Source organism: Grampus griseus (genome assembly GCF_964374135.1).
Source record: "Grampus griseus genome assembly, chromosome: X".
In the NCBI taxonomy this organism is placed as follows: Eukaryota; Metazoa; Chordata; class Mammalia; order Artiodactyla; family Delphinidae; genus Grampus; species Grampus griseus.
In genome coordinates, this window is record NC_138999.1 from 60,937,369 (window position 1) to 60,959,705 (window position 22,337).

Sequence of the window (22,337 nt, forward strand, 5' to 3'; positions counted from 1 at the left end):
GATGTTCATTGCAAATAATGCCATTTGCAGCAACATGGATGGACCTAGACATTATCATACTAAGCGAAGTAAGTCAGAAAAGAGAAAGACAAATACCATATGATATCACTTATATGTGGAATCTAAAATATGACACAAATGAACATATCTACAAAACAGAAACAGACTCACAGATATAGACAACAGACTTGTGGTTGCCAAGCGGGGTTGGGTGGTGGAGGAGGGAAGGATTGGGAGTTTGGGATTAGCAGATGCAAACTATTATATGCATAGCACAGGGAACTAAATTCAATATCCTATGATAAACCATAATGGAAAAGAATATGAAAAGGAATATATATACATATATATATGTATAAATGAATCACTTTGACACAACATTGTAAATTAACTATACTTCAATAAAAATTTTTTTAAAAGATGTTCTTTGCAGCACTGTTTGTCATAGCAAGAGACCAGAAATAATCTCTAAATGCAAATCAATAGGAAACCAGTTAGATAAATTATGATACGTCCATACGATGGAACTCTATGCAGCCATTAAAAAAGAGAAAATGTCCATACGATGGAATATTACCAGTAATTTTAAAAAGAACACAATCAAAAAAATGGGCAGAAGATCTAAATAGACATTTTTCCAAAGAAGACATACAGTTGGCCAAAAAGCACATGAAAAGATGCTCAACATCACTAATTATTAGACAAATGCAATTCAAAACCACAATAAGGTATCACTTCACACCAGTCAGAATGGCCATCATTGAAAAAATCTACAAACAGCAAATGCTGGAGAGGATGTGGAGAAAAGGGAACCCTCGTACACTGTTGGTGGGAATGTAAATTGGTACAGCCACTAGGGAGAACAGTATTGAGGTTCCTTAAAAAACTAAAAATAGAGCTACTATATGATCCAGCAATCCCACTACTGGGCATATATCTGGAGAAAACCATAATTTGAAAAGATACATGCACCCTAATGTTCATTTCAGCACTGTTTACAAGAGCCAAGTCACAGAAGCAACCTAAATATCCATTGACAGAGGAATGGATAAAGAAGACATGGTACATATATACAATGGAATATTACTCAGCCATAAAAAAGAATGAAATAATGCCACTTGCAGCACCATCGATAGACTGAGAGATTATCATACAAGTGAAGTAAGTCAGACAGAGAAAGACAAATACCATATGATATCACTTCTATGTGGAATCTAAAAAATGATACAAATGAACTTCTTTACAAAACAGAAACAGACTCAACAAACTTAGAAAACAAACTTATGGTTACCAAAGGGGAAATGTTGGGGGGGGGAACAAATTAGGAGGTTGGTATTAACATAAACACACTACATATAAAATAGATAATCAACACGGACCTACTGTATAGCACAGGGAATTCTACTCAGTACTCTTTAATAACCTATATGGGAAAAGAATCTGAAAAATAATAGATATATGTATAACTAAATCACTTTGCTGTACATCTGAAACTAACACAACATTGTAAATCAACTAGACTCCAATATAAAATAAATTTTAAAACAAATAAATAAAAAGAACGAACTGCTGCTACTCACCAAAAGAAGCCAGATACAGAGGAATACCTACTATACGGTTCCATTTATATGAAGTTCAGAAATTCTCTTTCTGGACAAGATGGAGTAACAGGGACCAGATTTATCCTCCTGTCCAAAATTAAAAAAATAATAGACAGAATATATGAAACTATGGATTATGGTTTTTAAGACACTGAACATCAGAAAATGAAGGATAGTGATCCCTGAGAGACAGAGAACAAAGTAGGTAAGCCCTACAGTTGCCCCAGCTACTACTCTGTGAGAGTTTCCAGGCTCTGGTGCAGGGAGGGGGAACCCAGTTAGAATCCAGTGGACTTTCTGAGTTGGGTAAATGGAGCTGAGAGTCCAAGAAGACCAAGGCAGCTAGAGTTCGCAGGACAGTAGTCCAAAGAGGAGGAAACCACATAGAAAGAAAGAACCTCAGAGATCTGCAGAAGGTATTCCTCAAGTATTCAGATGAATACTGATCAGTCTGGAGGAAACTGCCTGAAAGGAGTAGGAGCAGAAATTGCTGGCGCTCACATAGGACTATAAACAGTTCATGTTCCCACCAAGAAGAGCTGCAAAACTCCTGACTCATGGGGAATTGATTAGAGTCCTCAGAAGGCTATTGCCTCAGTAGTGGGGTCAAATTAGATCTAGACTGAAGCCTATTCTGGGCCCCGTTTAACAAAACTTAAAAATAAGCCTCAAAGGAATCAAACTGTTTCCAAGTAACTTAACTGCATCCCAGAACCTAGCTCAAGAATCTTTAAAGGAATAGAGAAATCTAGCACACACAACATAAAATTCAATGTCTGGCATCCAATCAAATATTAACATCGTGTAAAGCAGAATTCCAAAATGGCTCCCCAAGACTTCCTGCCCTAATCCCAAGAACTATAAATATGATAATACACCCATGATTATGCTAAGCTTCATGGCAAAAGTGATTTGGGGGATGTAATTAAGGTCCCTAATCAGCAGACTTTGAGTTAATCAAAAGGGAGATTATCCTCGTTGGCCCAGTCTAATCACACTGAGATCTTAAAAGCAGTGTTTTCTCTGGCTGGTAGTAGAGGAGGACCTGAGAGAGATTCTAAATGTGAGAAGGATTCCACACACCATCATTAACTTGAAGATGGAGAGGGCCAAGTATCAGGGAATACAAGTAGCTCAAGAAACAGAGAGTGGCCCAAGGCTGTCAGCCAGCAAGAAAACAGGGACCATAGCCCTACAGGGGCAAGGAAATGACCTTCAGTCACCTGAATAAGTTTGGAAGCAGATTCTTAGCCAGAGGCTCCAGATAAGAGCCCAGATCAGCTGACATCTTGATTTTCAGTTTGTGAAACCCTAACTAGAGAATCCAGCCAAGACCACCCAACTTCTGACCTACATAACTGTCAGATAATAAATAGGTATTGTTGTTTTAAAGCACTAAGTTTGGGATTTCCCTGGTGGTCCAGTGGGTAAGACTCTGTGCTTCCACTGCAGGGGGCACAAGTTTGATCCCTGGTCAGGGAACTAAGATCCTGCATGCCGCGTGGCGCAGCCAAAGAATAAAAATTAAAAAAAAAAAGTAAAGCACTAAGTTTGTAGTAATTTGTGATTTTTTAAAAAAGACTAATATACGGACTTTCCTGGTGGTACGGTGGTTAAGAATCTGCCTGCCAATGCAGGGGACATGGGTTCGATCCCTGGTGTGGGAAGATCCCACGTGCCACGGAGCAACTAAGCCTGTGCACTATAACTACTGAGCCCACGTGCCACAACTACTGAAGCCCGTGCGCCCTAGAGCCCATGCGCCACAACTACTGAGCCTGTGTGCCGCAACTACTGAAGCCCGTGTGCTCTAGGGTCCATGTGCCACAACTACTGAAGGCCGTGTGCCTAGAGCCCATGCTCTGCAACAAGAGAAGCCACTGCAATGAGAAGCCCACGCACCGCAACAAAGAGTACCCCCTGCTCACCACAACTAGAGAAAGCCCACACACAGCAACGAAGACACAATGCAGCCAGAAAAAAAAAGGACTAATATAAACCATATGTAAAGATGCAAGAAAATACAACCCATAAAAAAAGAAAAATCAATCAACAGAAACAGAATCAGATGATCTATTTAGTAGACAAGGATGTTAAAACTGTGATTATCACTATCTTCCATATATTCAAGAAGACAGAGGAAAGAATAAGCACAATAAGAAGAGAAAGAAATGATATTTTAAAAGACCCAGATTAAAATTCTTATAAATAACTGAGAGGAAAAATATTCTAGATGAAATTAATAGAAAATTAAATACTGCAGAAGAAAAGATTAATGAACTTGAGGGCAGATAAGTAAACTTTAGAGCAAAGAAAATTACCGAGGACAAAGAGGGAAATTACATAATGATAAAAGGGTTGGAGGAGTGATGGGAGCAAAATGGCAGAGCAGGCAAATCCAAATGCCTATCCCTCCACAGAAACCTTGAAAAGCAAGCAGAAATGATCAGAACCGACTTTGTCAGAACCCTGGAAAATAGTCAAAGGTTTATAGCAACCAAGCAAATGCTGAATAAAGAAAAAGGTAACTTTAAAATGGTAAGTAGGAAAGCTTCATGGCTTTGCCCTCGCCTCACTTCTTCCCTGACTGGGTAGTGGTCTTGAAGATGTCAACCTATGTTCCCACCGTGCAGACCTCATCCCTGGTTCCAGAGGGAATAGAGAAGACCTGGCTTGCAAATTATTTTGTTTGTCTCTTCTAAGCTGTCTGGGGGCTACCTGAAGGACTGAACTTGGAACTTGCTCAGAGTGAAAAGGTAGCAGGCATTGCTTGAAAACCTGCATCTTTCCAGGGCAAAAGATTATGGTTGAGACATACAATAGACCACCTAAGGCCTAGGATAGAGTTTCTTTGGGAAATTGGGGCATTTGAAAGCACCTGTGTATACTGGAGAGCTTAGAAAGCCAGATGTATGCCCAGGACAGAATGCATGCTCAGAAAAGATCTGAAAAGATCCTAAGCTTTCACCTCTGGCTGATCTCTAAGCTCATAGTAAGCAGTAAGTGAAGGCTAAGGCAGAGCTGTAAATGATCAGGCTAAGTGTTGAAAGGGTGACCCAGCACAGAGCCAAACCACAAATACTGGGAGAGAAGCTGTTTGTTTGCTTGCTCTAGTTCCTGATGTTCAAGGAAACTTATGTCCAATACTAGCTGAACACAAGCTAAAGGAACAACGACTTCAGGGACCCAACAAAAAGGTAAGCAAGCAGGCTAACAGACATATTATGGGAGTCCCAGAAGGAGAGCAAACAAAAAGAAGGAAATAATAAAAATAGGAACAAAAATCAGTGAAATTGAAAACAGAAAGACAATAGAGAAAATCAATGAAACAAAAATCTTGTTCTTTGAAAAGATGAATAAAATTGGCACACTTCTAACAAGACTAGAAAAAAGAGAGAAGATACAAATTATCAATAATAGAAAAGAAACAGGGACAAATCCTATGGATATCTCTACACAGATAAATTTCGACATTTTGATGAAATGGACCGATTCCTCTGAAGAAAATTGCGTATGTAATTAAAAACTTTTCCAAAAGAAATATTCAGGTCTGCGGACTTCCCTGGTGGTCCAGTAGTTAAGAATCTGCCTTCCAATGCAGGGGACATGAGTTCAATCCCTAGTCAGGGAACTAAGATCCCACATGCCATGGGGCAACTAAGCCCGCGTGCAGCAACTACTGAGCCTGTGCGCCACAACTAGAGAGCACACTGCAACAAAGAGCCTGCTCACCGCAATGAAAGATCCCACATGCTGCAACAAAGATCCCGCGTGCCGCAACTAAGACCCCACGTGGCCAAATAAATAAATATTTTTAAAAAGAGAAATATTCAGGTCTGGTGGTTTCACTGGACAGATCTACCAAAATATCTAAAGAAGAATTAACACCAATCCTATATAATCTCTTCCAGAAAATAGGAGGGAGCACTTCCCAACTCATTTTGTCAGGCCAGGCCCTGATACGATAACCAAAGACAGTACAAAAATTAAACTACAGATCAATGTCCTCCATGAACATAGATATAAAAATCCACAACAAAATATTAGCAAATAGAATTCAGCAATATATAAAAAGAATTATACAGCATAATCGAGTAGGGTTTATTCCAAGGATGCAAGGCTGGTTCAATATTTGAAAATCAATCAGTGTAATCCACCATGTTAACAGGCTAAAGAAGAAAAAAAATCACATGATTATATCAACTTATGCAAAAAAGGCATTTGACAAAATTAAACACACATTCATTTCTAAAACCCTTAGAAAACTAGGAAGAGAGGGGAACTTCCTCAAGTTGGTAAAGAACATCTATAAAAACCCTACAACTGGGGACTTCCCTGGTGGTCCAGTGGTTAAGACTCAGCGTTCCCAGTGCAGGGGGCCTGGGTTCGATCCCTGGTCAGGGAACTAAGATCCCACATACCGCAACTAAGCCTGTGCACCGCAACTACTGAGCCTGCGCGCTCTAGAGCCTGTGTGCTGCAACTAGAGAAGTGCGTGCACCACAACGAAGACCCCACATGCCACGATGAAGACCCAGTGCAGCCAAAATAAATAATAAATAAATAAAAACCCTGCAACTAACATACATATTTAATGGTGAAATATCAAATCTTTTCTCCTCTAAGATTGGGAGCAAGGCAAGGACGTCTACTCTTACCACTCTTATTCAACATAGTACTGGAAGTCCAACAGACAAGAAAATGAAACAAAAGGCGTACAGATTGGAAAGGAAGAAAAAAACTATCCCTATTTGGAGATGACATGATGGTCTCTATAGAAAATCACAAGAAATCTACAAAACAAAAAACCAAACATAATACCCAACCTTCTAGAATGAATAAATGAGTTTAGCAAGTTCACAGGATACAAGATCAACATACAAAACTCAACTGTAACTCTAAATATCAACAATGAACATGTGAAAGCCAAAATTAATATTACAGTATCATGCACAAATCGCTCAAAGAAAATGCAAAGGTATAAATCTAAGAAAACATGTACAGAACTTGTGTGCTGAAACTACAAAACATTGATGAAAGAACTCAAAGAAGATCTAACTACATGGAGAGTTATACTGTGTTCATGAATTAGAGGACTCAACAGAGTAAGGATGTCAATTCTCCCCAAAATGTTTTACAGGTTTAACACCATTCCTATCAAAATCTCAGCATATTTTTTGTAGATACAGACAAAATTATTCTAAAATGTACATGGAAAGGTAAAAAGAACTAGAATAGCTAAAACAACTTTGAAAAAGAAGAATAAAGTGGGAGAAAATGCTCTACCCAATTTTAAGACTTAGTACGTAGCAACAGTAATGAAGGCTGCATGACATTGTGTGATACTGATGGAGGGATAGACACATAGATCAATGGAACAGAATAGAGAATCCAGAACAGATTCACACAAGTACACTCAACTGATTTTTAACAAAAGTACAAAAGTAATTTAATGAAGAACAGCTTTTTCAACAAATGTTGCTGGAGTAATTGGACATCTATATGCCAAAAGAAAAAAAAGGACTTCAATCTAGACCTCACACCTTCCACAAAAATTAACTCAAATGTATCACAGATTTAAGTATAAAACATAAAGCTATAAAACTTTTAGAAGAAAATATAGGAGAAAATCTTTGAGACCTACAGCTTCATAAACAGTTCTTAGACATGACACTATAAAAGCAAAATCCAGGGCTTCCCTGGTGGCGCAGTGGTTAAGAATCTGCCTGCCAATGCAGGGGACACAGGTTCAAGCCCTGGTCTGGGAAGATCCCACATGCCGCGGAGCAACTGGGCCTGTGAGCCACAACTACTGAGCCTGCGCGTCTGGAGCCTGTGCTCCACGACAAGAGAGGCCATGATAGTGAGAGGCCCGCACACCATGATGAAGAGTGGCCCCTGCTCTCCACAACTAGAGAAAGCCCTCGCACAGAAACAAAGACCCAACACAGCCAAATAAATAAATAAATAAATTTATTTATTTTTTTTAAAAGCAAAATCCATAAAAGAAAAAAAATTAAGGACTTTTGCCCTGCAAAAAACCCTCTTAAGAGGATGAAAAGACAAGCTTAGAGACTGGGAGAAAATATTTGCAAACCACGTATCTGACAAAGTACTCATATTTAGAATATATAAAGAGCTCTTGACACTCAATAACAAAAAAAAAATCCAATCAGAAACTGGGTAAAAGACATGACATTTATTTCACTGAAGAGGAATTACAGACATCAAATTAACACATGAAAAGATGTTCAACATCATTAGCCACTAGAGAAATGCACATTAAAACCACAATGAGGGACTTCCCTGGTGGCACAGTGGTTGGGAGTCTGCCTGCTGATGCAGGGGACACGGGTTCGAGTCCTTGTCCGGGAGGATCCCACATGCTGGAGCAACTAAGCCCATACGCCACAACTACTGAGCCTGTGCTCTAGAGCCCATGAGCCACAACTACTGAGCCCATGTGCCACAACTACTGAAGCCCACGCACCTAGAGCCTGTGCTCCACAACAAGAGAGGCCACCGCAGTGAGAGGCCCACACACCGCAGCAAAGAGTGGCCCCTGCTCGCCGTGGCTGGAGGGATCTTGTGCGCAGTGGTGAGGACCCAATACAGTCAAAAATTAAAAAATTTAAAAAAATAACCACAATGAGATATCAGTATACATCTATCCAAATGACTAAAATAAAAAATTGTAATGATACAAAATGCTGGCAAGTAGGTAGAGAAGCTGGATCACCCATTCATGGCTGGTAGGAATGTGAAATGGTACAGACACTCTGGTAGTTTCTTACAAAACTAAAATGCAATTACCATACAACTCAGTAATTATACTCTTGGAAATCATCCTAGAGAAATGAAAACTTGTATTCACACAAAAACTTGTACACAAATGTTTATAGCCACTTGATTTGTAATAGCCTCAAACTGAAAACAACTCAGATGTTTTTCAATGAGTGCATAAATAAACTATGGTCCATCTATGTCATGGACTACTACTCCAAATTATACAAATGGCAGACATAAGCACAGGGTGCTTTGGAAGCACAGAGGAGTGCCTAGCCCAGCCTGGAAGAAGGTGGAGAAGAGGGTCAGGGAAGGCTTCCAGGAAGAAGTAACACCTGATCTTGCTCTTAAAAGGTAAATAAGGGTTAGCTAGATCAAAAATGGGGAAGGAGTATTCCAGGTAGAGAGAACAGTATGGGCAAAGGCATGGAGTCTTAAGAGAGCACTGTATACTTGAGGGCCTGTAGATGGTAACTCGACATGGCTGGAGCCCAGTGGGGACCAGCACGAGATGAGACTGCAGATGTCAGCAGAAAGGCCCTTGGCCCTCCAGGCTAAGGAGCCTCTCAAATAGTGGGGAGCCACTGAAGGGTCTTCATTGGGGGAGGGTCAGATCTGTGTTTCTGAGAGCTCTCTATCAGTTGCTGGGGAGGGTAGTTTAGAGGGGGTGGTGAGACTGGTGGCTGAGACACCAATGTGGAGGCTGTTCCAGTAGTCTGGAGAACATGCAAAAGGCTGCAGCAGCAGGGAAGAGGGCAGGAGCCAGTACAAGAGATGACTGCTGAATCCTAGCGAAGTGTTCATTGTTCACTATAAAATGATGAAGGGTGTCGAGAAAGAGCTGTTTAGGAGGCAGAATCCACTGGACATGGAGACCAGTTCCCAAGGGCACAGAAGACCTCTTCCTAACCGTCCCACCTCTGCCTCGGCTACCTCGCTCTGCCCACTGGCCCCCACCCACACCGTGTTCCTTCTCCTCGCCTCTGTGCTTCTGGGCTTGGGAGGTACAGCACTATAGGCAGAGGCAATCACCTTCTAGATTACTCCGAACCAATACACTGACACATAAACCAGAGGTGAGTTTATTTCTGTCTCATGGTGGGGCCATAACTTGGCCCTGGCACCTCTTGGGCACAGAGGTCCCTGGGAAGCTGACTTGGAGAACAGGCACTCAGAACAAAGGGAACTGGATGTTCTTGAATTTCATTTACAGGATGGCAAAGCCTGGAGCAGTGTCATCATGCAGAGGGTACCAGCTTAGAAGTCACACAGCCCTAAGTTCTGAGCCCAACAGTGCCACAGTCCTTAGCTGTGAAAACTTGAACACATTACTTAACTTCTCTGAGCCTGTGTCTTCAGCTCTGAAACGGCACTGATGATTCTCGGCCAATAAGACTGTTGTGAAAACTAAGAGAGATCATGAAGATATCTCATGCCACATATGCCATTTGTGTCACCATTGCCTCAAATGAACACTGCCTCCAAAAAAAATCCTCCTCACTATATTAATGGAATGGAATATTAATGTTCTCCAGAAACTGCAGCTCTTTTGCTTAGACAATGCTGGACAAACCTAGATGGAATCTTCTTCTCTGACGCCCTTTTTAAAAAAACAGTTGGGCTTCCCTGGTGGCGCAGTGGTTGGGAATCTGCCTGCCAGTGCAGGGGACATGGGTTCAAGCCCTGGTCCGGGAAGATTCCACATGCCCCGGAGCAACTAAGCCCGGGTGCCACAACTACTGAGTCTGCGCTCTAGAGCTTGCGAGCCACAACTACTGAGCCCACGAGCCACAACTACTGCAGCCAGCGCGCCTAGAGCCCATGCTCCACAACAAGAGAAGCCAGGACAATGAGAAACCCGCGCACGGCAACGAAGAGTAGCCCCCGCTCGCCTCAACTAGAGAAAGCCCGCGCACAGCAATAAAGACCCAACACAGCCAAATATAAAAACAAATAAATAAATAAATTTATTAAAAAAAACAGTTGTTGGACTTCCCTGGTGGTGCACTGGTTAAGAATCTGCCTGCCAATGCAGAGGACATGGGTTCGAGCCCTGGTCTGGGAAGATCCCACATGCCACGGAGCAACTAAGCCTATGTGCCACAACTACTGAGCCCGTGTGCCACAACTACTGAAGCCCACGCGCCTAGAGCCCGTGCTCCACAACAAGAGAAGCCACCGCAATGAGAAGCCCATGCACCGCAATGAAGAGTAGCCCCCGCTCGCCGCAACCAGAGAAAGCCTGTGCCCAGCAACGAAGACCCAACGCAGCCAAAAATAAATAAATTAAAACAACAAAAAAAACAGTTGTTGGGACTTCCCTGGTGGCACAGTGGTTAAGACTCTGTGCTCCTAATGCAGGGGGCCCAGGTTCAATCCCTGGTCAGGGAACTAGATCCCACATGCATGCTGCAACTAAGAGTTCGCATGCCACAACTAAGAAGCCCTCGAGCTGCAACTAAAGAGCCTGTGAGCCGCATCTAAGGAGCCCACAACTAAGACATGGTGCAACCAAATAAATAACAAAATAAGTAAATTTTTTTAAAAAACAGTTGTTCAAAGCTTATCTCATGCCAGACACGTTACAACAGCATGAAGAGGGACAGAAAGTTTTCTGCCCACTGACTGTGCTCAGGAGACACATCCATCCCATCAGCAATATCCCTCCATCCATGTGCCTTGATGGGTGGCTACTTTTGCAGGTGGCTATTCTCATCTACCATGTACTGAATTTTCCTGGTTTCAGTTTCCAAAGGTGACCTTTTTCTACCTTTGTCCCTAGAGTCTGGGGCCCAGAGCTCCCCATACACTGACCTCCTCTGAATGGGATCAACTAGAGCTCTGTGTTTTGTTGCATCAAGGCCCCCTTTCAGAATAAGCTCTGCTGGCATCTCAAACGGGAAAGAAACTGCAGCCCTTTGGTTGTGGAGCAGGTGGGGCGGGACAGTGAGTTTGGGTCAAGGTTTGTGAACTTGTGTCCTGGGAAGAGGGCTGCCAGTTTCCCTGCCTGATTTTCCTCATTTAAGAAATGTGTGGAAGAATCAGTCTGAGGAGATAATTAATAGAAAATACGACTGGCAGCCATCCCTGGCTCTGACTCACTGTGCACACTCCTGCAGTCGTTACCATGGTTTCGAGGCTGAAGTTTTCTCCTCTCTGCCCCCCTGCCCGCCTTGCTGTTCATTCGTCACTCTGCTCCCACAGACTCCTCCACAGCTGGCCTCCACAGACTGGTGCAGACTTAACCCTGTATAGAGGCTAGCTTTTTTGTTGTTTGTTTTACAAATAGCATTATCTTCTTTCTTGAATAAAAAAAATATATATATATACATATGCCAATTCATATAAGCAGAATATAATTTAAACAGAAAAAAAAAATGAAAGTTAGCCATAAACTCACATCCCAAAGCTAACACTTAAGATGTTTGTGATGCACACTGCATACTTGAGATCGTACATGATTTTATCAGTCTTAAAGTGCTTTTGACCTCGAAACCCCTGGACCTATGCCCATCGTTTTCTCCTTTGAACTACTGGCCTTTAGGCACTGCTTTGGGCACATTCAGCCACTTACACAGGCTTGTTTATTACTGTTGTTGTTGTTATCTGCTGGAATGCACAGAACTCTCACAACGTTCCAGGCACCAAGCATTTGCCAGGTACGTCAGCCATTTAATGCTGGCTCTTCACTGGGGTCTGAACTTTGCTTCATTCCCACTCCAAGACTGCCATAGCCAGTGGTTGCAGGAAAGGCTGTCCCCTAAGAAAAACCAGAAGTAAAGGTGCCCCCTCGGCCTCCTGGCTGTGGATGAACTGATGAACATGAGGCCATACTGTCATTGTCAACCCGCCCCATCTCCCAGCTGAACTTTGAAAGTCAATACACAGGTGGGATCCACCTCAGAAGTGGGGGAGCAATGATCTCCTCAGCGCTGGATGTGTTCCCCACAGTTGATCACTCCCAATCCAAAACAAGGAGTGCCTAAGCTGTAACGTGTTCAGAAATGACAGCAGTACAACATGAGGGGGCTGCTTGTAATGTATGAGTTGGAGGTGGCACAGTCTCAGAAATACTTGATCTCCCAGTCTGGGCATGAAGCATGCCAAGTCCCACAAGACTGTATCCAAAAACTAAACTCTGAGACGGAGGACCTATACATTCTGGCTGGCAGGGGCAAGCTAGGACAGCTATCTCATGGAGTAGAGGAAAAGCCCTGACCTTATATTGGGAGGAGAGGGGTTGTGGATAAGGGTAAAACGTTTGAGGGCATAAATTCAAAACTCATTCACCTTATGCTAACACTCCACAAGCTAGTCGTTGTTTTATGTGCTTTACAAATACGAACTTGTTTAATTCTCTTCACACCCTATTAGAAGGTATTATTATCATCAATTCCATTCTACAGATGAAACTGAGCCAAAGAGAGGTGAGGTAACTTCCTCAAGGTCACAGAGCTAGTAACCAAATGGTGGAGCAGCGATTTGAAGCCAGGCGGTCCAGAATCCATGCTTTTAACTATATTACGCTGTACCATTACAGAAATTTTGGAAACTGTGCAGAAACATACACTGCACTGGCACCACTGGTCACGTTTTGCTGGATAGTCTTCCTGTCCTCTATAAGCAAATATTATATAGTACACGAGATGCCTTTTCTTAAAAAAAGAATCATATTCTATAGCTTGGTCTGTAACCTTCCTTAAAGCCATTTCTCGTGTCTCTACCGAGAGCTTTACACTAGTTATTTGGGGATATATGTACACGTATAGCTGATTCACTTTGTTATACAGCAGAAACTAACACGCCATTGTAAAGCAATTATACTCCAATAAAGATGTTAAAAAAAAAAGTACCTTTTGAACCCAGTCAACTACAGGCTGCAAAATAAACTTTAAAAACGAAAACCCGTAAGGGAGTGTAGGCCCGTGTGTAGGAGGGCGCAGGAGGGAGAGGCGGCCGCCACTGCTCTTCCTGCTTTGCCTTTGTCTGGCGGCCCCGTGGGATTGGCTACAGCCAGCGCGGAGAGACTGCAGAGGTCCGCGGCTTTCACTACGCACGCATCGAGGAGGTGGATAGGGAAGCGGGAGACTGAGGGCAAATAAGGGCATGTAGAAGAAGTTCAAAAAGCGCAGAGGCTGGGTTTCCCGCCCCGGCCCCAACCTTTGACTCCGCCCCTCTACCCGGCCCAAGCTCCTTATTGGTCAGACTCTTCAGCCCCCATTGGCCCTAGAGCCAAAGGACCGGGCCTGTCCCAAGATATGCCTGCTTCCGGAGCCACAGTAAGGATGGCCAATTGCGATGTTACTTTCAGGCATATGTTTAGGACATACCGGTGGGGCCTGAAGGGGCTTTGTGCGGTAACCGAAGCAGTTGAGAGCTCGACGGCGAATTTCGGAGATGCCTCCAAAAGGAAAAAGCGTATCTGGGAAACGGGGGAAAGGTAGAGCAGCCAGAGCAACCAAGGAGAATGGGGTTGGGTGAGGAGCGTGGGGGAGGGAGCAGACCGGCGGTCCTCGGGGTCCGGGGTGGAGGCAGCGGGTGGCCAGTTACTAGAAGACTGACCAGGAAGTGATAAGTTGGAGACAGTCAGTGTGGACTTCTCTGGAAGGTTTTGATTAAAAAGCATGGGGATGTAGTTTTTAAGACTGCGGGGCAGGGACTGGGTAGGAGTCTTGAGAGTGGTAAAGGTTTGGAATAGTCGTTGGGGTGATGGGAAAGGGGATGAAACACTTACAAAAGGATTTCCCTCAGGGCTGAGAGCCTAAGATTGAAGGCCATGAATTTGTAGAGGACACGATCTGCTTAGTCATGATTTACCTAGTACCATATAAGTGGCACAATACAGGACTGAAAAGAGTTAGGTGTAGACTTGAGCCAAGGTTGAGGTTTTGTTGGACAATGATAATAGAAGGAAAGCAGCACAAGGGAATTAAGGGTGCCAGTGGGGACGCAGTTCAGATGATCAAGCATGGGATCTAGACTGGGAAGGGAATGAGAAGTCTGATAGTCTAGGGGGACATAGCAGGATAAAGGGACTGAATGGGGGGGGCGGTTCTGTGAAATTGAAGAGCCCGTGTTGTGGGAATGAGGCATGAGAAAGCTGGAAGAACAGAGTTGTAGCCAGAGACTGAACTACTAGTTCTGAGTGGCACAGTTCCATCGTGTGCCCCTGGCAACAGGTGGCCTGGAGTAAAAGGCATGGGCATTTGGGAAGGAGGTCCAGAACTGTGAGATTAGACTGTTGGATGATTCCTCTGCATAGATGGTGAGGTCATCCAAGATGATGGCAGTGGTGAGGGTGGAAAGGAAGCCTGAAGTTGCCAGAGTTGTCAGTCAATCAGGGAGTGAGGTGGCAGTCAGAAGATGACAGCATCTAGTGGGGGAGAGGATGGAATAATTGGAAGGTATCATTGTTCTAGAGTGAATATACAGCAAACCCCTTGAAGAGTTTGGTGTAATAAAACTCCTTTGGCAGTAACATTTTCTTAGGCATTTGGTGGTCAGCATTTTGGATTTTCAGTTTGGTTGAGCATTTGTTGAACAACTGTTGTGTGCTAGGCTTTGGAGATCCTAAGACAAGTAAGATGGAGTCTCCTGAATAAAATTTTTCAATGGCTCCCTATTACTTCTAGGATAAATTCCAAGTTCCTTAATGGGGCCTACAGGCCCTCATGCCCTAATCCTCAACCACCTCCCCTGGGCTCATCTCACAGCACTCCCACCTCAGATTTGGCTTCACCCATAGTTACCTGCACATACTACACTGTTCCCTCACCCTGGAATGTCTCCTCACCTATGTCCTTTCTTTGCCTGGTCAGCTCCTACTCATCCAGGAAAGCTTCCCTGACTGGCTAAAATGTCCCTTTGTGCTTCCACAGCCCCCTGTCTATAGAGCATAGCTCATTCTCCTGAAAAGATCTATTTTATATAACTTTACATAACCATCTTCCCCAGTAGTATATGAGCTCCCTGAAGGAAGGTACCATGGCTTGTTCATCTTTGTATCCCCAGTGCCTGGAACTTAGTTATTTAGGAAATGTTTATTGAACTGAACACTTAATCCAACAATAGTTCTTAGGAATATCAGCCTCTAACAGTAAGTATGCTGCCATCAATACAGAAGTTGGCATAGTAGCAAAATGACACAGTAGTAAAATGTAGAATGCTGCCAGTGGTTCTTAATCTGAATATCGATATCTTTTCTTAGGAAGGTATCAATAGGCAATGTAGTCGACTCCAGGAGTTTGGACATCAATGTGTTCTTTAGCCAAATATGGATGGTGGGAAATTTGATCTTTATTTAAAATATATTCTTGGAGATTTTACATACTGGAATTGTGAGTATTCAGATACATAGTTGCAGTGCTTATTAGAAATCTCACAAGAGCTCAGGGGTTTGCCCTTAGAAGGCAGGATTTCATATTGGGTCCAGAGAATCTGGGCCAGGCTTTTGGCGCTCCCATTCAACTATTAGCACACTCACTTGTGTATCCATTTTCCTTGAAGGGTTTATGTAGGGCACAAATTCCCTGTTTTAAGAGGTGAGTCACAGGTTAATTTAGCTTGATGTAGTAAAGTGTCTACAGAGTTCCCTTTTGAAGCTTGGTGCTATGATGGAAGTATCAACTCCTATTGTGTTGAACTTTTCTGTACAAAACACGGTGAAGGTGCAGTTTAAATGAGTACCTGTCATCTCTTCTCTAAAGGAAAAGCAGCCTCTGGGAGTGATAGTTCTGACAAGAAGGCGCAGGGTCCCAAAGGTGGTGGCAATGCAGTAAAGGTGAGTTACTTGTTCCTTTTTTTCATGTTAAATATAAATAATATACATTTGTTATTTTGGTTCACATAAAAGGAAAAGACAGTATGCTTAACTCATTCTAAGGCTAACCTAATACTGATGTACGATAGCACAAAAGTGGAAAATAATAGATCACTTTCATTTATGAAAAGTAATTCCTTTTAAATATTTTCTCAAATGTTTTCTCAGACATCCAGAATTTCTTCATACTCTAGTATTTTTCCTTAAAATGTGTTGTTAGGTCTTCCCAAGTAAGTGAATGAATTATTTCTCAGGACGAAATAATATTTGACAAAACGAAGAACTGAGATGAACAGGCAAAGGCACGGGTCTCATTAGATAGCTCCCCTGCTGGTGAGCTACAAGCCAGAGCCCTGACCATGAAAATGAGGGGAGATGGTTGCAGATAATTACTTGAAGTACTTGACCTAGTGCCAGAGGGGTGTCTGCCCTGGGAAAATATAATCTGCAAACAGAATTATACCGCTTAGTGCTACGTAACAAGGCAGTTACCACGTTTCAGTCAGTTTATGGGGTTCCATACTTTGATTCATTCATTCATTAAAGATTTAGTGACATCTGCCCTGTGCTAAGCAGTGTATTAAATTCTGGGTATTTTAAAAAAAAGCAGATAAGAGGTGGTCCCTGTTATCACAGTCTAGTCGGGAGCAGTTAGGTAAAGAAATTTCATTGCTATATGAGAAGAGCTGTAGTGGAGTTGTATCATATAAATGCACCCATACACATGCAGCCAAAGAAAAGGAGAGCAAATGTAAAGAGTGTGGGCCATTCTGCCCACTTTTCTACTCAGTGAACCCAGAGAGAGAGATGGGAGACATGAATTTGATTTTCCATAGTCGACCTCCATTCATGTATGAATATCCAACCATGTAAAGTGGGATTCTGGTATCCAAAGATAATTTTCATAAAACATGGTGCCTGAATGCAAGCCAGCTACTTCGTCCTGGGGTCCAGCTGAAGAAGCGGTCATTGTTACAACACAGGTTGGGGAGACAGGCTGTGTTGGGCTTACTGAGGGCTGACGTGTTGGTTTCAAGTACACCATCTTCATAAGTGTTGTTGTAGGGTAATTTTGACTGTTATGTGCTGACTTTCACAAGCACCTAACCTAAGAGACTGCTTCACTGCATATGGCTTTAAAGAGGCATCTTGTCCTTTCTGGAAAAAAATAAGTTCAGTGTGGCTATACCTGAGGTATATGGAAAGGAGTGGCATGTAATTAGCTAGGAAAGTCAATTAGGATTAAACTCTTTTGTTAAGCTTTTTCTTTTGAGATAATTTTAGACTCTTATTCAGTTGTAAGGTAGATGTACCTTTTATACATGTAAATGTACTTTTTACCGTTTCCCCAATGGTAACATCTTAACAAAACCCTAGTACATTAGCACAACCAGGAGATTGTCATTGCTACAGTCAAGATCCAGAACATTTCCATCACCCCAGGGATTCCTCCTGTTGCCCTTTTATAGTGATGCCCACTTCCCTCCCACCCCTACTCCTGCCCCCTCCTTGACCCCAGAGCAGTGACTAATCTCTTCTTCATTTCTGTAATTTTATGATTTCCATATGAGTGAAATGATACAGTGTGTAACCTTTCGGGATTGGATTTTTTTCCGCTCAGCATAGTTCTCTGGAGATTTCATTCCGGTTGTGTGTATCCATAGTCTGTTCCTTTGTATTACTGAGTAGTGTTCCGTGGAATGGAAGTGCCATAGTGTGTTGAACTGTTCACCTGCTAGAGTACAGCTGGGTTGTCAGTGTTTGTGAAGGCCCCAGCAGGGGAGGGACCCCAAACCCTCCAGCCTTTTAGGATCTAGGCTCCTTCCACATCCTGCTATTCTGCTTCAGACCCCACTCCTGAACCCACCCCTGCCCTGTGTCACTAGAGCTGCCCAGATTCTGAAACCCACCTGCCGACCACAACTTCCTTCCTTCCCCTCACTTCCCACCTCCCCCAATCCTGTCCTGTTCCTCTCCACACACAGACTCCCAGGCAGGCCCTCAAGCCTGCCCTGTTCGCCTCACCTTCTCTAAGGCCTCATGTCTGTTCTCCAAGTCCTGTATGTCTTGTAGGCTGGAAATTAGATGGAAGGGTTTGACCACAGGATCAAGGAGCCCCACCTCCTTTTTCTTTGGGTCATCCACTGCATCCACCTGCCAGACTACAGCTCAGGATCAATCCAATTATCTACTTTCTTTACACTCAGACCCAGAACTGCTGGGCCCCACTGGAGAGTCACACAGCCTCAGGGGTTGGGGCCACTGATTCCTGGTCTCTAACCTGAGCTGGGCCCTCAGTACTGCACAGCGATCCTTTGCCACTTGCCTCAAGCCATCCACCACCCTCCTCCAGTCAGTCAGCAGACAACTTCATCCAGGGTTCTCAACCCCTGTGTACATCAGATTCACCTGAAGAGCTTCTAAAAGTCTCAGTGCCTAGGGACCCACCCCAGACCAGCTGCCTCAGAATCTCTGGCGTGTGGGGACTGGACCTTGATGTATTTTTTAGAAGCTCTTGGTGTGATTCTGACATTTGCCAGAGTTGAGAAACACTGATCCAGTCTCGTGGGGTTGGTGTGAGGATTTCATGAGATCACACATGTAAAGCGCTTAGCACAGTGCCTAGCGAGTATTAAGTACTCGATAACTGAAATATTGTCATAATTGTCACAAGAAAATGGAAACTAGAACTTTAGTCACGAACTCATGGCTTCCCAGCCCCCTTCCAACAAAGTTATCTTCACCCACACCTCCCTCATCTCTCTTACCTCTCTTCCTTTAAGGCTAACTGATTTTTCCAGCAGTGCTCTGAATGCCTAGCCTTGCTCCTTCATTTATCTCCACCCTCTTTCTTTGCTCTGTCTTCAACCTTTCCCTCTTTACTGCATCTTTCCCTTCATTCTGAAAATATAGCCAGGGACCTTTAAAATATATCTGTGACTGTGACCCTTTCCCTTTGACTAGAGCCCTTTCTCCTTCTTTTCTAACTCAGTTAGTTGGGGAAACCCCACCCACATTACCGGCCTGCTTCCTGTTACTTCCTCAGTCAGTTGCTGAAGCCTGGCTTCTGCACTTACTACTCTTCTGAAACAGCTTTTGCTAAGGTCCTCAGTCAATCATTGCTAAATTGATTGTACTTCTAACCTGATCACTCTGAAGCATTTAACCCTGTTGACCATTTCCTCCTTGAAACTTTCTCTTGCCTTGGTTTCTTTTAACACACCTTTCTCTCTACCTGTCTGGCCCTTCGTTTTTATCATGCTTGTTGAGCTTCTTTCTTTGCTTATTGCTTATACATTGATATTCTCCACAGATGTCTTGAGTCTGCTTTCCTCCTCTTCTCATTCTGTGTAGCCTCCCAGGGTGATCCGTCACCTCCCATAGCGTCAGCTGCTACTTCCATGCTCATCACTCCCACATTCTCTGGAACTTGGTCTCTCCTAAGACACGAGTCTCATACAGTTGCCAGTTGGTCGGTCACACTTGCAAACTCCACAGGTACTACAGACTCATTATGTCTAACCCATCAAACTGTCTAAAGCAGAATACTTGTTTATTCATTTATAAAGTGGTGGATGGGATCCCCTTTCTATGATCATGAATGCTGTGTGCACTTTCCCAATCATTGAACCAGAAGGTTGCTTTGTGAGTGTAGAAGCGGAAAGACGGAGGCAGTTGAGAAGGTGTTTTAGCCAGGCCAAGATGAGGTCTGAGAAGCCATCCTCGTCCCCCAACATGTATCGCTCTAGTGTCCAGACTGTTTGTCCCTGTCTCCCGTGGACAGTGCTGGACACATTCTATAGAAGTTTGCCTCCCTGAGCCCTACTTTTTGATACATTCTTTCCTTTGCTGTGTCTATCTCCTGTGTCGCTCTTCCAGTCAGGGATCCTCTCACCCCCAGTTTCAGTAATTGAATCCTGAGGACAGCCATGGTTTGTCTGTCTCTACAGGGAGACACCTTTAGCCCCCACCCTAGTACACGACAGTAAGAAATGAATAACGGATTCTATTTGAATAGAACAGAGAAATGGGAAATCCTACAAAACAGGTATCTTGACAAAATCATTTTTAAGGATATAGTGATTTTTTTAAAACATGGCTTTATGTAAACATAGGTTACATTTGAATACTTCTCTAGGGTTGAGTATTCTTTTTTAAAAACAGTTATTTGTTATTTATTTTATTTTTGGCTGTGTTGGGGCTTAGTTGCGACACGCGGGATCTTTCGTTGCAGCTCGCGGGCTTCTCTCTAGTTGTGGCGTGCGGTTTTTCTCTTCTCTAGTTGTGGCGAGCAAGCTCCAGGTTGCGTGGGCTCTGTAGTTGTGGTGCAGGGGTTCCAGAGCGCGTGCGCTCTGTAGTTTTTGCAGCACACGGGCTCTGCTTGAGGCGGGCAATCTCAGTAGTTGTGGTACACAGGCTTAGTTACCCCGCGGCATGCGGGATCTTAGTTCCCTGACCAGGGATCAAACCAGTGTCCCCTGCATTGGCAGGCGGATTCTTAACCATTGCACCACCAGGGAAGTCCCCGGGTTGAGTATTCTTAATCTTCAACATATGATTCGTTTTCAAAGTGTTAAATTGTGGGGAGGCTTTATACATAGGGCCTCTTTTGGTGAAAAGTATTTCCTGGTGGGTTTTTTTCATATCATCCCCACTCTGATGAAATAATAGCTAACCTTTATTGAGTGCTAGCTGCATCACCTCAATCTTCACAACCCTATGAGAACATACAGGTACTGTTATCTCAGTGCACAAATGGGGAAACATTTAGAGGTTTAAAAACATGCCTAAGGGACTTCTCTGGTGGTTCAGTGGTTAATCCCTGGCTGGGGAACTAAGATCCTGCATGCTGTGAGGTACAGCCTAAAAAAAAATTGCCTAAGATCATACAGGAGAGTGGGGATTTGACTCGACCTAAGCTCTCAAGCATTATCATGTTTCCTCCTCCTGTTACCATTGAGGTACATGGTAAAGGCTGGGAGCTTCCCACAGCCAGGTGCCCATTTTCCATCTAAATCTGGGTTCTGAAATATTGTCTTGATATGGGAAATGGGTTTGTGGCCATCGCCCAACTGGGCAGACTTCCAGGATTTTCCGTTGCCATGAGCGAATGTGTTTTTTTCACTAGTGGGGGGTAGTCCTGACATGACTGCTGTACTGTGAGGAAAGGAATCATTTGGGTCTCCATGTATTACGTGAACATATTTTTTCCTTCTAGGTCAGACACATTCTGTGTGAAAAACATGGAAAAATCTTGGAAGCCATGGAAAAGTTAAAGTCTGGAATGAAATTCAATGAAGTGGCCACACAATATAGTGAAGATAAAGCCAGGCAAGGGGTATGGTGCACTCATCATTTAACACGGTCCCCATGGAGGACACACAGCAGTAGGGATTATTTCTGTTTCGCCATTAATTTTAGCCGTATCTTAGTTTAAAGATCTTAAAAAAGCAGAAATGTCCAACTTGTGAACAGTTGAATATGGGTCACCTTTGTCTAAACCTAGGCATAACCAAACTTGCACAACTAACAGACACCCAGCAACATTGTGAGTGTTTGTATGTTCAGCCCAGGGTTCAGCCCTGTTTGTCCTTGTCGAGCCTACTTCTCTCCAGCCCAGATGAATAAAGCTAGGAACCTTAGCATTTGTGTTGGGAAATTCTCAAGCTACAGTAGAACTGTGCCCTCTTCAGGGCCACTTGACATCACAAATCTTTTGGGTTTTTCAGGGCGACTTGGGTTGGATGACCAGAGGGTCCATGGTGGGACCATTTCAAGAAGCAGCATTCGCCTTGCCTATAAGTGTGCCGGATAAGCCTGTGTTTACAGATCCTCCAGTTAAGACAAAATTCGGGTATCATATTATAATGATTGAAGGGAGAAAATAAAATTGTATGAAAGACTACATGTGTTTTATACGTTGTTTATTTATTTAAAAGGTGTTGAATAATCCTCGTATTTTATGAACTCTGTCATCATGGGTTTGTGGGTGCAGAATCAGGTGGGTAAATGTTGGTGTGCACAGCAGTAGGTATTCAGTCAGTGGTTCTTTTAGATAAGTCAAGCAGGGGCTTCCCTGGTGGCGCAGTGGTTGAGAATCTGTCTGCTAATGCAGGGGACACGGGTTCGAG

The 22,337-nt window shown here is 43.4% G+C and overlaps 1 protein-coding gene across 1 annotated transcript; it reads left to right on the forward strand.

Annotated features, from left to right (window-relative positions):
* Window positions 1-13,691: 13,691 nt before the first annotated feature.
* On the forward strand, window positions 13,692-22,101 carry PIN4 (peptidylprolyl cis/trans isomerase, NIMA-interacting 4). Its single transcript, XM_082681493.1, has 4 exons — window positions 13,692-13,827; window positions 16,094-16,167; window positions 21,425-21,544; window positions 21,936-22,101. Exons 1-4 carry the CDS (start codon window positions 13,785-13,787, stop codon window positions 22,092-22,094), a joined length of 396 nt encoding a protein of 131 aa, XP_082537619.1. The 5' UTR covers window positions 13,692-13,784; the 3' UTR covers window positions 22,095-22,101.
* Window positions 22,102-22,337: the final 236 nt, after the last annotated feature.

What these genes read in the sequence shown, in the direction of transcription:
- PIN4 (XM_082681493.1), top strand. Translation starts at nt 13,785, where the DNA reads ATGCCTCCAAAAGGAAAAAGCGTATCTGGGAAACGGGGGAAAG. An exon ending in ATCTGGGAAACGGGGGAAAG is followed by an intron (nt 13,828 to 16,093) that starts GTAGAGCAGCCA and finishes TCTTCTCTAAAG; the next exon opens with GAAAAGCAGCCTCTGGGAGT. An exon ending in GTGGTGGCAATGCAGTAAAG is followed by an intron (nt 16,168 to 21,424) that starts GTGAGTTACTTG and finishes TTTTCCTTCTAG; the next exon opens with GTCAGACACATTCTGTGTGA.